At 43.6% G+C, this 18,449-nt stretch overlaps 1 protein-coding gene across 1 annotated transcript in view; it reads right to left on the reverse strand.

The window, feature by feature from the left end:
* Positions 1–18,449, reverse strand: part of RSF1 (remodeling and spacing factor 1) — a 78,986-nt gene that overhangs the window by 46,799 nt on the left and 13,738 nt on the right. Inside the window, exon 2 of the mRNA XM_068139793.1 lies at positions 2,858–2,949. Coding sequence (XP_067995894.1) covers positions 2,858–2,949 — 92 coding nt within the window. The remainder of the gene's footprint in view (positions 1–2,857; positions 2,950–18,449) is intronic.

The raw sequence follows: 18,449 nt of genomic DNA on the forward strand, positions 1-18,449 counted from the left end.
CATAACAGACTGGTGTGCATGCTGGTGAGCTAGGGTGGTTCACCATCAGAAGAGGGAAGGTAAAGAGCTCTCAACTGCCACCTTCCTATCCCAAAATACACTGATCAAAAACATCAGCCACAGTTTGGAGATATTTCTTATGATGTTCTTTATAAGCATGGCAGCTAAAGCCATGGAACCAAAACATGGTAATAACAGATAACACTTAGGCCAAAACTTTAACAGCATACACATGCATAAAAATTCAGAGCATGTAAGTTTGAATGTCCTCCACTTACAGTTCCCTCCTGAATAAGAAAATGGTCACACCTAGGCTGTATCAAACCCTCTTTTATCAAAGCACCACATAAGTAGTTTGTAACAAAGGAAAAACTAACGGGACGGAGAATGGAGTCAATACAGCTGACCAATATGATCGAGTATTGTTCCTTTATTGTTCCAGTACTGTAGGCCTATAGTGTGAGTAAAGTATAGCTCAGTAAAGTAAAGCAAAGAAGAAGGGAAAGGAAAGGCAGAAGTGCGCAGCAAGGGAACTTCTACAACTTACATAAACTGGGAGAGCCTTGTTGGCATGGCTTCATTGGTTCCCTATGAGTGACCACACATGGCACTATTATAGATTATTGGTCCAACTACTAATGACACAATGAGGTTGTTGATGCAGGTGCATGTCCTGTTGTCCCAAGATAACTTTCTGCGTGTTTATAGCTACCAGTGCCTTGTTTTAGTTACATGCTGCAGGCACAGCACTGTTTTGCTACACTGCTAGCTGACTCTGCACTTATGCTGATTATGGCCTACCACCATGTCAGGCTCTAGGCCTGCACTGCCAGATTGCTCACACTGCTCGTCGCTGGCATTGCCACAAAAAACAGGTCAGCTTTGCCTCAGAGTGTATTGAATAATGTTGCAGGCATCCAGGAAGAAGGGTCTCCATGGTTCCACATGTTTTCAGCTTTTCCTGGCTTTTGCAGCATTTCCCCAATACTCTTCTTTGTTTTAATAAATTCTTTATACCCCTTTGAAATAGGGATGATATTAGCATGCCTCTAATTAGTTACATTCAAATTCCTTTGTTCTTCAAGGTTCCTTTGAACCACTGGCTAAAATAAGCTTCAAGTTAGCTCTGGAGACTGTTAAAGGAAGTAGAATTTATTACTGCTTGCTTGGTCCTAAGAGGGACATGTGGGAGTTTCCTTTCCATTTTCCCCATCCTTTCAATGCTTGCTGAAGGAAGATTTTTCCAAACTACTCCCTCATAAATTTGGTTTATCCTTCTGCTGTCTGCTTACCATACAAGTGTAAAAGGATTCAGTGGGGTAGATAAGTTTACTACTCAAAGCTTAAGTTTCTCAGCTCACTGCAATGGCTTTTTTGTGAATTTAACATAATTCAGTGAATAAAATGTAAATATGAAATACACAAAGTTTATATAAATCATTATTATTTGAAAACATCATCATAATACTTTACAACTGGTTAGGAGGTGAAACTTCACCTAAGGCACTTCAGCAGGTAGTTTCCTGACATGTTCTCAGTCCTAAAAACATCATCTTAAGACTACACAAACCAAGTCAAATCCCTAACTGTACAGCTTATGGACACCACTTAATGGAGCAAAATGCAACTGGATTTGCAAATTGCCATTATTTGCATCATTGCTACTCCCATAGTGCTCTATTGCTAACTAAGACACAATCATGGCTGCACAGACAATACCAAGACTATATTTCAGTGGTTTATAAGACATGGAACACATCCAGAGGGGAAATGTTATCTTAGTAATTTTTACTATCTGTACAGAAACAATGCAAGTTCTTCAAGCTGAAAGCTGTTTGCATGGAAGGTACCAGCAATGGCATAGCCTCAACTGCAATACCAACACAGCTATGTAAAACAACAGGATGCTGTATTTTTACTGATGCATAACTACATCTTCATCTCAGCTGTGCCATTCTGAGCATGTAGATATAAATCACTGCAATACTTCCAGTTATTATTAACACATGCTATAAGAATCTGTATGGTCAGTCCCTGCATGAATACCAACCAAATCACAATAATTAAATCAGGTCCAGAAAACTGGGTCACAAAAATATCAGAAGGCTGGAACCCTTCTGCTGTGATAACAGGTTGAGAGAGTTAGGGTTGTTCAGGTTGAACAAGGCTCTGGGAATCCCTTATTGGGACATTTTGATACTTAAAGGGGGCCTACAAGAAAGATGGGGACAGACTTTGTAGCAGGGCCTGTTGTGACAAGAAAAGGGGTGATGGTTTTGAACTTAAAAAAGGGGAGATTCAGACTAGACAGAAGGATGAAAATTTTGCCCTGGTGGTGGTGAAACACTGGCCCAGGTTGCCTGGAGAAGTAATACATGTCCCATCCCTGGAAACATTCCAGGTCAGGTTGGATGGGGCTCCGAGCAACCTGCTCTAGTTGAAGATGTCCTTGCTGACCGCAGGGGAGTTGTGCTAGATGACCTTCAGAGGTCCTCTTCCAACCCAAACCATTCTAGGAGTCTATGAACTGATGGAAAATCTACTGTGTAAATCCCTCTGCTTAGTGTGGCCTGTTTGTAGGCTACTAAATTCTCCTTTATTTAGGGTCTTAATGCTCAAAGAAGTATTTTACTGCCTAGTTATTAAAGTGGACACTTTCTTTTATGCAGAAGATACCATCTGTGTCCAGCGACAAAGTTAAGCTGGGATCTTATGCAACTGAAGTCTGGGCACACAGACTGATGTTGGCCACAACACAGCCCAAGGCTCAGGGTAATTCATAGCAGGGATTGCTGACACAACAGCTCATCATACCCATATTCCAGCGCTGCAGGATAACACAACGTGCATATTGTACCTTGATCAAATATTTTTCCCATCTGTCTGCTGTGACAGACTTCCCAATCTTTCTCATCAGTTTCAAGTGAAGCTCCACCAATTCTTTGGGAACTGCAGTATTGAGAGAGAGAAAAACAAAACAGAGATGTTATGAAGATTAGTGCAAATATACTCCAATGCTAAACACTGATAACACTGTGACAAATAGAGAAATTTCAATAAAACCAAGTAACAAAGTCTGCTGAGGGGCAGCCCCACATCTGAGAGATGAAGGAAGCTTAATTGAATCACATAGGTCTTGTTGCTTAGATTCATCTTTACAATGATCATTGCCCTTCTGGTGCCCTTCCTTAAGCTCAAAGAAACAGATCTCAGTAATAAATACATAAATATTTTGGCAGCACGGAAAGAACAACTGGAGAGGAATTATGCCAGTCAAATACCTACAAAAACACCACCATGAGCAGCACACCTGCAGCTGCTTCCAGAAACTCCAAAGTCATCCCAGAATAATACTGAATCCAAACTATTTTTGGCTGGGTGCGTGGTATGGAAGAAATGTTCCAGAAACTTTGTCCTCACAGATGCAGCTCTGCTGTGTACTTGCTGTCTTTTGTACTGGAGGGACAGAGAGAGCTCGTACTTGAAGAAAGGAGGCCAGAACTGCTGCTGAGTGCAGCTGCTCCAGTGCTACCAAAGGATCCAAGTTTTCCAACCAAGTTTTACTTCTCTCTTGACGTACACTCCTCAGACATGACTTCAACATCTCCTTTTAGCTCATGTCTGTAATGTGTAAATCAATCTGGCACCACCAAGTGGCAAATTTGTAGAACATCCATTTTATAAAGCAGTAAGTAGTATTAAGCTTTTTAAAACAACATAGTGGAAGTCTGCATGCCCAGTGATGTCAGCCTTCTTCTGGTGACACCTGGGATACTGTGTCCAGTTTTGGGCTCCCTAGTTCAAGAGACAGGGAACTCCTGGAGACCACCCAATGGAGAGCCATGAGGATGATCAGGGGACTTGAACATCTCCCCTATGAAGAGAGACTGAGAGACCTGGGGCTGTTTAGTCTGGAGAAGACTCAGAGAGGATCTGATCAAAGTCTATAAATATCTGAGGGGTGGGTGTCAAGTGGAAGGAGCCAGTGATGGTGTACAGTAATAAGATGAGGAACAATGGATATAAATTTCAACATCACAGAATGTTAGAGGTTGGAAGCAACCTCCAGAGATGAGGAGAAACTTCTAGTGTTCTGTCACCCTCACTGTAAAGGACAGGCTGCCCAGAGAGGTTATGGAGTCTCCTTCTCTGGAGACTTTCAAAACCTGCCTGGATGCATTCCTGTGTGGACTACTCTAAGTGATCCTGCTTTTGGCAGGGGGGTTGGGCTCAAAGATCTCTGGAGGTCCATTCCAACCTCTAACATTCTGTGATTCTCATTTGTAATTTGTTGAGGAAAAACACAAATCAATGAACTTTTCAAGTATTTCTGTTTCTCTACTCTGTACACCATTTTGTTTTCTGCAAACATTTTCATTAGTCAAGACACAAACACTTTAAAAAGTTTATATCCTCAGAACTTTTAGGATCATCATTTATGACTTCTGCAGGTACAGCAGCATTCCTTGGCACAGGATAAACAGCTGGGACACCAAATGTGGTTGTGTTAAAGCAGATGTTACTGAGAAGCTATTTCTTTATACAACATTTAAGTATCTGTGTGAATTTTAAAATATTTAACTTCACCTAACTGATACTTACCCTGCAGTTAAATAAATGCCTCTGTTATCAGGTGAACATATGGAGTTGGTGAAGTATCAGTCTGATGAACATGCTTGTGTCATTTATAAAGTAAATCACTGCTGCTGGTTTGCAGCCAGAAGTTTAATACACAAAGTCCTTTGATTAAATACATAAAGTACCAGCCTGGTACTTCAAAAGTCACCTCCTTTCAGTGTCCATAATTCATAGCCCTGACTTTCTCTCTTATTCCATTTATGTTATTTCTATTACCACCACACACTGAGGAACCCTAGCACATCTCCTCCTTGGTTTTCCTGAAAATTGATACATTTAATCATTTTCAACACCACATACTTTAAAAGGAACAAGAACAAAAGTCTTCAAATTGGACTCCAGAAAAAAATTTGTCACCAGAAGAGTTAAGACATTGAAATCTTCTCTCAAGGAAAGCAGTAGATTCTCCCACACAGGGCAGTTGTAAGAGTCAGCTCGACAGGGTGCTGGGCCTGCTGGGCACTTGGTACTAACAAAAGCCAGCACAAGGCACTTGATACACATAACTAACTGTCAGCTTGTGTTTGTGTGACATGGAAGTGAGGCAGAATATCCAAAATCTTGCTTTTCTTCTGCATCTTGATTCTGCTCCAGATAGAACCACACTTGGAGTACTGTGTCCAGCTCTGGAGCCTTCAGTGCAGGAAGGACATGGACCTGATTGATCAGGTCCAGAGGAGGGCCACAAAAATGATCAGGGGGTTGGAGCACCTCTGCTGTGAGGACAGGCTGAGGAAGCTGAGGTTGTTCAGCCTGGGGAAGAGAAGGCTCCAGGAAGACCTAATAGCAGCCTTCCAGAGGGCCTCAAGAAGGATGGCAAGAGACTGTTTACAAAGGCCAGGACTGATAGGACAAGGAGCAATGGTCTTAAATAGAGTAGATTTACATTGGACTTTAGGAGCAAGTTCTTTGCCACAAGGGTGGCGGAACGGTGGAACAGGTTGCCCAGGGAGGTAGTTGAGGCCCCATCCCTGGAGATATTCAACATGAGGCTCAACAAGGCTCTGAGCAGCCTGATCTAGTTGAGGATGCCCCTGCTCACTTCATGGGGGTTGGACTAAGTGACCTTTGGAAGATCCCTTCCAACCATGATGCTATGACTCCATTTAATCAGATCTCCTTCTAAGGGTTACACACTGATTGGAATCCTCATTTAAAGATGCACAGGTGATTTGTTTTGAATAACCCAGTCCCCACAAAAATCTCTTTGCTCAAGTGTTAAACTTAAAAGAAACAAACTCTATTGAAACTTAAGGAACTGTAAATAATCTATGGATCACATGCAGCAGTGTACACCTGACTTGGCCAGAAATACCAGCTCAGGAAGGGGTGGTAGGAAGGCTAAAGAGCATAGTAAAATCTCTCCTTTCCCAGAATACCTATCTGGCAAGGAGTAGAAGTACACTAGTAAATGCAACTAACATTTCATGAACCTGCATGAATTAACTGACTTCTCTTCAGAATACAGAGAGAATTCTTGACATGGAGTGGGACATGGAATCATATTTGCAATACTTCTAATCCTACTTGTAACAGGTCAAAGATAACAAACAGTTTATCCTGGCTTGCATCAGAAATAGCATGGCCAGTAGGACTGGGGCAGTGATTGTCCCTGCACCTCACCTCGAATCCTGGGCTCAGTTTTGGGCCCCTCAGTACAAGGAATACATGTCCAGAGAAGGGCAACTAAGCTGCTGAGGGATCTAAAGCACAGGTCTTATGAGAAGCATCTGAGGGAACTGTGGTTATTCATCCTGGAGAAAAGGAGAATGAGGGTAGACCACCTCACTCTCCACAGAGGGACCAGTCTCTTCTGCCCGGTTACAAGCAACAGGACAAGAGAAAACAGCCTCAAGCTGTACCAGAGGAGGCTTAGATTGGGCATTAGCCAAAAAACTCTTCACTGAGAGTCATTAAGCATTGGAACAGGCTGCCCAGGGAAGTGGTGGACTCATTGTCCCTGGAAGTGTTAAAAAAACAACCTGTAGAGCTTAGGGACATGGCTTAGTGGTGAAATTGGCAGCATCAGGTTAATGGCTGGACTTGATCTTGGAGTTTTTTGGCAACCTTCATGATTCTATGAGATGTAATGACTTTTGAGTCGTATTGCTGTTTAGTCTACAACAGGAGACCATCATCTCCTTGGTAAAGTATCACCACCATTCAAGCAGGTTCTGCATCATGCATTTCAGGAACTCCTGTAATAACCTCACAACTATTCTTAGCTCTTTAAATTTCACATAAGGGAAGGAATGATACACAGCATCTTCCTTTCTTGCATTCTGTGTAAGTTTTTGTCCCAAACCAGACATTACACAAAACCAATCTAGACCTGAATCATATTCTCAAATTCTTCTGAAATGCTGAGCTCTCTGAAAAGTAACAGCAGCTCTCCAAAACCTTTACACAAGTGATGAAGAACACACCAGGACTCTGTGCAAAGGGCTAATGAAAATTAGAACAGTGCTATCTTACAAGTAAAATTGGTTTAAAGAATCAAGTGTAATTAAGCCATGGGAAGCAATTGTAATCTAGCCGTCTGCTAGATACTCAAAAATCTAAACTTCTCATAGGAAAAAAGCCATGAGTTAGAGTGAGTCACTATTTAAAGGGCTTCTGGTGGTGTTTGACCTGCCCTTCCCTGGGAAGGCAGGCTCTTGTCTGAGTCTTATACAGATTCAAATAATGGTGGGGGTTGGAAGGGACCTCTGGAGATACTCAGTTCAACCCTGTTGCTAAAGCAGGGTCACCCAGAGCAGGTTGCACAGGATCACATCCAGGCAGATTCTGAATCACTCCAAAGAATGAGACTCCACAACTTCACTGGGCAGCCTGGTCGGGTGCTCCACCACAGTCAAAGAAAAGAAGTTTCAGTATGTTCAGGTGGAACCTCCTGTGTTCCAGTTTGAGCCCACTGCCCCTTGTCCTATGGACACCACTGAAAAGAGACTGGCTCAATGCTCTTAACCCCCACCCTTTAGCTACTGATGAGCAAAGATGTTCTCCAGGCTAAACAGCCCCAGGTCTCTCAGCCTATCCTCCTAAGACTGATCAAAGTGTTCAAAGATTCTTTTGAGCTCTATTCTATCTATTCCAGCATGTCAGGAAATGTCCCATGCATCAGGCACACATTTCTAATAATTTGGAAAAAACAGAAAACTGAAAAAGAAGAGAAAAATTATGAACAGATAGAAGCCATGTCATCCATTTATAAAAGCTGTAGCTTCCAAACACCTGCAGAAGACTGGATTAAAGACCTGGTTGCAGGTACCCTACCCATACAACCATAACCCCATTTCACCTCTGCTTCTGTTCAGTGACAACATGAATGTGCTTACGTGAGCTGAAGACTCGCCTGAACATGACTGAAGTGAAGGAGGAAAACAAAAAATGTAGGTATTGGAATAAACCAGGTTGGAAGAGACCTTCAAGATTGCATCCAACCTATCATCCAACACCACCTAATCAACTAAAGCATAGCACCAAGCACCCTATCAAGTCTCCTCCTGAACACCTCCAGTGATGGTGACTCCACCACCTCCCCAGGCAGCCCATTCCAATGGGCAATCACTCTCTCTGTGTAGAACTTCTTCCTAGCCTCCAGCCTAAACCTCCCCTGGCACAGCTTGAGACTGTGTCCTCTTGTTCTGACAGACAAAGCCCTGTGACTGGAAGGAGGATAAAGACAATTTGCTCTTCAGAAAATTATTACAAGTAAAAAACCTTCCTATCAGATCTGGAGTGCTGGACACAAAGGTAGAATGATCAGAACCACAGTGTACACAGAGTCCCTGGTGCTGGTGTGGTTTGCACTGCCTATGCCTCCTCTTCTCCAGAGATAAGGGAAAAGCACAGCGCAGCCCTTGTGCTTGGGGACTTAAGGGGAAGGAACAAGAAGTCACACTTTGGGATGCAAAGGCTGCTGGCAGTTTTCATGCTTCATAAACACAAAACAGGTCTTCCCAGTTACACGAGTAAAGCCTTTTCCCATGATAACCTGTTTTGGCAAGCGGAAGGAAAAAAAAAAGGTGACTCATAAATGGCACATATTTCTGGTAACAGTTTGCTCTTTTTCATCTTTCTCCCTTGACCATAATCACCTCTGCATGCTCATACTGTGGCTTCATTGTCAAAATCACACCAAGCAGGTGGATAGTTGAGATCAGCAGGATCTTTACAGCAGGATTAGGGCAGCAATTGTCTCCCTGTACTCAGCAGCGTTGAGGCCACACCTCGCATACCATGTTCAGTTTTGTTCCAGCACCTCAATGCTCTTGTAGTGAGGGGCCCAAGTCCAAAGAAGTGAAATGAAGCTGGAGAACAGTCACCATCCCTGGAGATATTTTGCAGACATGTAGATGTGTTGATAAGGGACATGGCTTAATGGTGGACTTGGCTGTGATGGGTTAATGGTTGGACTTGATCCTAAAGGTCTTCTCCAACCTAACTGATTCTGTGACTCTATGATTAATCACCTCCCACCTCCTATTCTTCTCTATTAAGAGAAGCAAGCTCACAGTAACCTGAATGAAATTAATGTGTATTAGGTACTAGCACCCTGCAGAAAGAATTCAACAAGCACATGCAAAACAGATTCCACCACGTTCAGCTCACTCCTCTGCCAGTGCTAGAGGGAGCTGAACTGGAAGCACATGCAAAGGCAGGAGCAACTGCTCAGGCATTTGATGATGAAAAGCTGTGAACTACATAGCAAATCTACCTCTTAGCCCACCACACACTAACCAGGCAGTTAACTCCTTTCACAGACAAGCCCTTATGCATAAATTTGCTTAAAACCAGTCAGCTGCATCCCTTATGAAAGGCACAAGAGTACCCAATAGACAAGTGACCGCATTTCTAACATCTTTAATATTCTCCTCCATTTTCATGTGTGAGGTCCCATGAGCCCTCTGAGGCAGCAAACACTTTGTCTTCCAGATTCATTTCAACTAAAGGTAAGTTCCTCATCTGTTTCATTAAAAAGCTAGCAAAGCACTTGGGAAAAGAAAGGAGTTAGGATATCCTGCAGCAACAGTACTGGTTTATGCCACCATAAATATTCTTCTCTAAGAACTCCCTAACTTGTTTCTTCTCTAAACTCTTAATAAAAGGAAAACGCAGATCCCTACAGTTGGGATGTGTTATTATGAAGTTTATAGCCCATTACAAAAAATAAACTATGGATTAGGTGTGAACTTGGCTCTGGAGGCCTCAGCACAGGAAGGATATGGACATGATGGAGTGGGTCCAGAAGAGGGTCACAAAAATGACGAGAGGGTTGGAACACCTCTGCTATGAGGACAGGCTGAGGGAGCTGGGGTTGTGCAGCTTGGAAAAGAGAAGGCTCTAGGGAGATCTGGTAATGACCTTCCAAGTCCCTCAATGGGCCCCACAAAAAGGATAGAGAGAGACTGCTTACAAAGGCCTGTAGTGATATGATGAGGAGCAATGGTTTCAAACTAAAGAACATATTACACTGGATGTTAGGAACAAGTTCTTTATTGTGAGGGTAGGGGAACATGGAAACAGGTTGCCCAGGAAGGTAGTTGAGGCCCAGTAGTAGTTGGAGGTAGTTGGAGATATTCAAGGTCAGGCTTAACAGGGCTCTGGACAACCTGACCTAGTTGAGGACGCACCTACTTACTGCAGAGGGGTTGGACTGGATGACCTCTGGAGATCCCTTGCAACCCAGACCACTCCATGAGTCTATGATTCTAAGGACAGAACTTCAGTATGAACCAGACAAGAAGTTACACAACCTCTGACAAACAGCCACAATAACAACAAGCCCCAAATTTATGTAGCAAGCTTGACATGTAAAAAAAACAAAAACAAATAAATTTGAAGCATTTCACCTCTGTAGCACTTCCCAACCTAAAAGCAAACAAAAATAAACACAGTTCCTGCTCCAAAGGACAATCTAAAGTTCTTATTTTGAGCGACTTGATGAGTATGATCATCCTACCAATTTATGTGCCCATTAAAGACAGCAAGCAGGGAAGGGGAAAAAAATGGATCTAGTCTGCCTCCAGAGGGAATGAGAAGGGCAATCAAACATGTCACAATGAAACTGAAGATCAAAACAGAAAGAACAAGTCACCAAGCAGCAGTTTTACATCCTGTTCCTGGAAAGATTTTGGCAAGCATTAAAAATAAACAAACCACGCTCTGACATTGTTATCCCAGGAAAGCACTCTGGAATCTGGGTGCTCCAGCAGCTAGATCGTTTTCAAACATTTACCCAAACACCTTTTCATCTCTTACCTGTACAAATACCTACTAGAAAACTCTCTACTTGCCTGGGCTATGCTGAGCGTGGGTCACTAACATTATTCAAGCAAAGTTAAGATTTTTCATCTTGCTCATTACCACCCTCACAACCAAGGATCCCAGCACAGCACCTCTTTCACTGTCACCTACAAATAAATTGGGACCAGTGTGGACAGTGCTTTGAACTGGGACCAAAAAGCCTTTTCCACTCCCAGGTTACCAACTGAACAGACCTTGCTATCAGAGTTGCTTACTGACTTCAATACATTAGACCTTGCTACAAATAGGATGGGACTGTAAAATTCAGCTCTAATTTTAGCTACAATATTTAATTCAAATATTGATCATATTTTTACTCAAACTGTCACTGAGCACCCTTCCCTCCTATCTTATTCTCCCCTCTTGCATGGCCCACAGACCAACCAGATGATGTTTGTGCTTCCTAATGCCCATGCTATCATCAGTCACCTTCTCACTACACCTGAAATTGAGATTTACAAAAAAATAATCCTATGTATTGTGATTAGTGTACCTCTTGAAGCTGGAGTTAAAGATCATGCTCATTTAAACAAAACAACTACACAGAAGTTCAGCTGTTTTCCAGCAAGCCTTTAGCAGCTACATGATGGTTTAATTTTCCATCCAAGTGACAAGTCCTCTCTGTTTCCTTCTCTGTATTAAGCTCACAGCATCACAGAATGGTGGGGGTTGCCAGGGACCCCCCTGGCAGATCATCTAGTCAAATTGCCCTAGAGATCATCTAGTCACAGTATCACAGTATCACCGAGGTTGGAAGAGACCTCGAGGATCAAGTCCAACCTATAAACACAGACCTCACGACTATACCATGGCACCAAGTGCCACATCCAATCTCCTCTTGAACACCTCCAGTGATTGTGACTCCACCACCTCCCTCATTCCAATGACAAATGACTCGCTCAGTGAAGAACTTTCTCCTCACCTCGAGTCTAAACCTCCCCTGGTGCAGCTTGAGACTGTGTCCCCTTGTTCTGGTGCTGGTTGCCTGGGAGAAGAGACCAACCCCCTCCTGACCACAACCACCCTTCAGGTAGTTGTAGAGGGCAATGAGGTCACCCCTGAGCCTCCTCTTCTCCAGGCTAAACAATCCCAGCTCAAATCCCCCTGCTAAAATACGGTCACCCAGAGCAGGTTACACAGCATCACATCCAGGCAGGTTCTGGGTGTCTCTGGGAGAGACTCCACAACCTCTCTGGGCAGCCTGTTCTAGTGCTCTGGCATGCTCACAGAAATGTTTTTCCTTCTATTTAGGTGGAACCCCCTGCATTCCATCTTGCGCCCATCGTGCCTTGTCCTCTGAAAAGAATCTGGCTCCATCATCCTGATCCCTGACCTTTAGATATTGACAACATCTCCTCTCAAGCTGTCCTCCTGCAGGCTAAACAGCCCCAGGTCTCAGCCTTTTCTCCTCACAGGGATACACCTGGCCCCTCAGCACTTTTGTAGCCTACACTGGACTCTATCCAGTAGTTTCCTGACTTTCTTCAACTCGGGAGCCCAGAACTGGACCCAGTAGTCCAGATGTGGCCTCCCTAGGATGGAGTACAGGGGAAGAAGAACCTTGCTCAAACTGCTGATCACACTCCTCATGCACCTCAGGAAACCACTAGCCTTCTTGGCCACAAGGGCACATTGCTGGTTCATGGTGAACATCATCTCCACCAAGGTCCTTCATCACAGACCTGCTTTCCAGCAGGTCAACCCCCTAACCTCTACTGGTACAGGGAGTTGTTCCTCCCTATGTTGCTAGTAATGCTGGGGATTTTGCAGCTAATGTATTAACAGCAAAAAGGTTAATCATAAGGGCATTGGGACTAGATGACCTTTGGAGGTTCAGTGATTCTGTGAAAAGCAAGACTGGTGTTAGAATAAAGCATAGAGTTTAGGAAGAAAAGCTTGCTGCGCTGAGCAACAAAAATACATGGAGGTAGAAAAAGAAAAAAGAAAATTACTTGGAAAACAATGCAGGCAAAAATAGTACAACATCTACTTCACAAAGTGGAAATAGCCCAGAAAAGGAAAGACAGCAAATAAAAGCCCAGTTCACAGCCTCAAAAATGTACTGAATGAAAAATGGGCTCCAGTCCACCAACTCTGGACACAGGAACAGTGAGAGAAAGATCAGGCTGTGGCAGCAATGTGGAAACAAGCAGACTGGACTGAAAAATAGGTACTGAAAACATTTGTAACTGTGCTATCACCATTGTTCATGGCTAAATCACTTGCAGTGACCATGACTTGCATTTCAACTATGCAAAAATCAAGAGCACTTGACTTGCTGATCCTTAATTCATGCAGAGGCAAGCACTTGAGTCTCTGAAACTGCTTGCACCACAGCAGACAAAGACACAGCAGCACAACTATGTTTCATTTTGGCTAGATAAAAAAACAGGAGATAAGATCTAAAATGACTCTGGGATTCTCTTGCTTGCTGAGGTATCTCTGCCTCAAATGTCACTGTAATAATTATCCAAGAGTTGAAAGGAGAAAAAATATCTTTATTTCTCTCCTTAGCACTAGACGATTCAAAGAAAGAGCAGGTTTAACAAAGTTGAAAGGCAATAAATAGTGAAGATTACACTTAAGGAGAGGACTCTGAGGGTCTTCACACGTGCACCCCATAGCAGCCTGAGACACTGGGTTAAGCCCACTTCAGAGACTGGTTTCTTTTCCCTGGAAGACAACTAGGGCAGAGCTGCAGTGGATGCCACCAGCATGCCCAGTTTGGACACTGGGGGACAGCCTTTGGAGCATGTTGCAGAACACTCCTGTCCACATCACAGAGATGTAAGAATATGCAAGGTGCCCAGTCAGGCACCACAAAATACAGCCAGAGCTAGAAGCATGTTGATCAGATGGGATTCTTCAACTCTACAACAGCAAATGCTGAAGAGACACCTACTTCAGTAGGGGAGATGTTTCCAGAAGTGGTCACAGATCCATACATTCACAGAATCATTTGGGTTGGAAGGAACCTTAAAGATCATCTAGGACAAGAAGGGATGGTTTGAAGCTGAGGAAGAGTAGGTTTAGACTGGATCTTAGGAGAAAGTTCTTTAGTATGACGGTGATGCGACTCTGGAACAGGTTGCCCAGGGAGGTTGTGAATGCCTCCTCCCTGGGGGTGTTCAACACCAGGTTGGATGAGGCCTTGAACAGCTGAGTCTAGTTGAGAGGCATCCCTGCTCATGGTGGGGAAGTTGGAAAAGATGATGTCTGAGGTCCCTTCCAACCTAAGCTATTCTAGGATACTCAGAAACATAACCCCTCACCAGAAAGATCAGCACAGAAACTTTCAATTATAAGCTCAAAGCCAAAATTTCAACTGAGAATGCCAACTGTACCATTTCTGAAAGGATGCATGAGAATGGAAGTTAATGGTTTTGGTATTATCCATAGACAGTGAGGATCATTTTCAGAAGCATCCGGGTCCTCTTTTCCAAAGTGCTTTTAGTCCTTGAAGAGACAATGTTTGAAAACAGTGTTGGGAGCTAAAAACAGCCAAGACCTTTCAGAAAGGGGAAGGGGGAGCACTGGCTGCATGAGTGTGGGGTAGGGTACATTTGTCACTCCCTGACACCCCCTCTCTGGGACCCAGGTTCTGGCGTGGTGGTGCAGAGCTAGCTGGGGAAATTGGGTTGTGATAGGTATCTTGTTTGCTGCTACAGAGTGACAGTAATGCAGGGGTTGGAGATCTACTTAATTAAACCACGTGAGCAACCTTTAGGGTCTCCACTGCAGAGGAAAGCTGACCCCTGCTGCATCTGACACATCTAAGGTGGTGGCTGTGGGGCACAGTCTCCTTGCAGGCTCTAATTTACTCCTCTGGGATATGTTATTGTATTGAGAGAATTTATCTCTCTTCCACCTCAAAACCCCATAAACCAGGGCAGATCTGTGTGTATTTTTGGTTGTGGCTCTATTCCACTGGGCCTTTCACAGCATTCCGTGTGTCCATCTTCCCTTGAAATTGATTGAGCATACCTGGACTTGAAGAGGCTTTTGTGCCTGAAGTGGAAATTTCCAGCATGGGGAGGAGGGCAGCACTGGTGTTGCTCCAAATTATTCTCTCTGCCTTTCCTGGGACACTTACTGTCCCTGAGCATGTCCTGGCGGAAGCTGACAGGTCAGGTGGACAGAGCTTGGAGCAACCTGATCTAGAAGACGATGTCCCTGCCCAGTTGGACTAGCTGAGCTTTAAAAGGTCCCTTCCAACCCAAACTATTCCATGATAAGAGGATTTACATCCAGATCTCAGTCTGGGCTGAGGCATCTGCTGGCTAGTACGCTAATGGAACTTCATACTAACTGGGAAGGATGCAAGCAGAAGAATTGAGATGGCAACATCTACCTTTACAGCTCACACTAAGTAGTTACACAGACATTTAAGAAATGGTAAAACTGAATTCAAGAGCTTTATTCCCTTTCAGAAGGCTCAAAATTAAATTTTTCACTCCTAGCAAGGTGGCCCAGTCACAAGGCAAGCAGCTAGGAAGATAATGCAAGATTCAAAGACTGAAAGAAAGGAGAAGAAAAAGCATGGTCTAATTCCTGTGAAAATGGAGCCTAAATTTTAATCCCTACTCCCAGCTCCATTTTTTTTTTTTAGATATTGTGTGATTAAAAACTGGGAAAGAACAGCAGCAGAACAGTAGGAATAATCTAAACAAATACAGATATTTGCATCTGAGCTAGGTCCACATAAGCCATTTAAAACCCATGGAGAGAAAGACACTTTTGGGAAGAGTCAGCTCATCCTGAAGTAAACATCTGAGCTCTGCTAAGCACATTTGGTGAGGTTAGTTCTGTTGTAGTGTCTGGTAAGTATTTCCAGTGAAAAACAATGTATGTAAGGTCCTGGGAGAAGGTCTTGGGGGTACTGAGTGTTAGCAGTTACTGGAGCGTACATCTCATTCCTAAACCACTACCTAAGCTTTTGGCTTCCTGTTAGACAATTACCATTGCAGATCCCACCATAGATCACAAGGTTTACCCATGCACAGACATTTCTGGGAGACAAAAATCAATCTCTAAGCATGGCAGCATTTAACTTCAAGTGAAAGAGCACATATCCTGTTTATAAAAGTAACATCCTCAGAGCAGTGAAAGAAAAAAAAATAAAGATCAACATTAAACATATGCAACTATGTTCATACATCAGTAGTTAAGGAGGTCTCAGCTTCCTTTAGCTTTAGAATAGAATAGACCAGGTTGGAAGAGACCCTCAAGATCGTCATGTCCAACCTATCATCCAACACCACCTAATCAAATAACCCATGGCACCAAGCACCCTAGCAAGTCTCCTCCTGAACACCTCCAGTGATGGTGACTCCACCACCTCCCTGGGCAGCCTATTCCAATGGGCAATCACTCTCTCTGTGTAGAACTTCCTCCTAACCTCCAGCCTAAACCTCCCCTGGCACAGCTTGAGACTGTGTCCTCTTGTTCTGGTGCTGGTTGCCTGGGAGAAGAGACCAACCTCTGCCTCTCTACAACCTCCCTTCAGGTAGTTGTAGAGAGCAGTAAGGTCACCCCTGAGCCTCTTCTTCTCCAGGCTAAGCAACTTCAGCTCCCTCAGCCTCTCCTCATAGGGCTGTGTGACAAACCCCTCACCAACTTTGTTGCCCTTCTCTGGACTCGTTCCAGCAAGTCAACCTCCTTCCTAAACTGAGGGGCCCAGAACTGGACACAGTACTCTAGGTGTGGCCTAACCAGTGCAGTGTACAGGGGCAGAATGACCTCCCTGCTCCTGCTGGCCATACTGTTCCTGATGCAGGCCAGGATGCCATTGGCCCTCCTGGCTGCCTGGGCACACTGCAGGCTCATGTTCAGCCTCCCATCAACCAGTACCCCCAGGTCCCTCTCTGCCTGGCCGCTCTCCAGCTGCTCTGATCCTAGCCTGTAGCACAGCATGGGGTCATTATTCACATCACAAATCTAACAGCTTCCTCCATTGCATTCTATTAGAGGAGAAGTTGAATGCACTCCCACTTGATCAAAAGACAATACTAAAAATAAAATAATAATCAGAGCAGGTTGAATAAAACTATGAATTAATAAATCACTTTTATAATCTAAGTTTTGAGGTTCTCATTCCTTAGCTTTTTGGGGGGGACACACACACTAAAATAATTTTTGTAAAAAATAAACAAACAAACCCAGAATGATTTATCCATTTTCCTATATCACATGAGATCTGCTACAAAGATACATCTGCCTTTTTTCAGCTTCACCTTTAAAAATAGCATTTATTTTCTCTAGTGACTGGTGATCCAACCTGCACTTCAAGTCAGTCTCATGTATTGAGCAATTCACCATTTCATCTGTCATTTACACAACAACTTTACTGAACAGTATCAACAGGTGAATGTTCCTTGGCAGTCTCTCTGTAACTGTCAAGTAACACAGACATCTCTTGAAAACCCAGGCTTGCAAACCGAGGTCTCCAGATGGGGAGGGGGGTGCAAGAATTTAACCCTGCTACAAACATGAATTTCATACTCTGCAAAACATTCAGCAGTGACCAACATGTGTAGCAAAACTGAGCACTGCTCAGTAAGCATTTGGTATGTCACAAATAGCAGCGTTACGTGAGCCTGAGTTTTCTCCAAGGATCAGCCTAAGCAAACTTTGAAGGTGAAGCCAACACCACTCACCCTGCAATGCAGAACACACTTGCCCGGAAGCTGGAAATAAGTAACTGCACGTTTGCTCTGCCCTAAGGTAGTATCACTTCATTAATTTATCAGCAACACAAGTGAAAATGTGAAGTATTTTTAAAAGACATGAGCTATCTGGGAAGAAAACACAACATTATCTCAGAGACTTGGGCAGAACAGTCACAAGAGAGAAACGTTTTGAACGGCTAACAAAGATTTCCGTGAAAGGAGGCAGTCACACAGCTGGATGAAAGTCATTGTACAGATGAATTCCTGATCACAAACCACAACTTTCACAAGTTTAATCCAATCAGCACTGAATTTGAGGCTCCTTCTAAATGGTTTCACAGCTAGCAGAATCTTTTTCTCCACTATTTCTTAAGAAAGAAGACATTAAGAAGCAAAGCTATCCAAGACAGTTGCCTGGCAAGTGCTAGTAGCACATAACAAAAGGGCGTGGATTTTGACCAACTTTCTTGAGTTTAGGTCTAAAACACTTATTTAGACCTGAGGAAAGAGCAAACCACCTATGTCCTCTCACAAGTTGCTAATTAAATCACAAAGAACGCAAGGACTCAGAAGGATTCAGACATGAACTGAGGATTTGGATTCCTTGGAACACCCAACTCTTAAGTATAACTTCTATGAGCAAACTCATGTCTTGACCTGCTAACACTACTAAAATACAGGCTGCCCAGGGGGGTTGTAGAGTCTCCCACTACAGAGGTATTCAAAGCCTGCCTGGATGCATTCCTGTGTGATCTGGTATAGGTGATCCTGCTCTGCACAGGGCTTGGACAAGATGACCTTTCAAGGTCCCTTCCAGCCCCTAACTTCTGTGGT

The sequence above is a fragment of the Melanerpes formicivorus genome, unplaced genomic scaffold (genome assembly GCF_026170545.1).
Source record: "Melanerpes formicivorus ecotype bairdi unplaced genomic scaffold, bMelFor1.0.p_v2 SCAF_1, whole genome shotgun sequence".
NCBI lineage: Eukaryota > Metazoa > Chordata > Aves > Piciformes > Picidae > Melanerpes > Melanerpes formicivorus.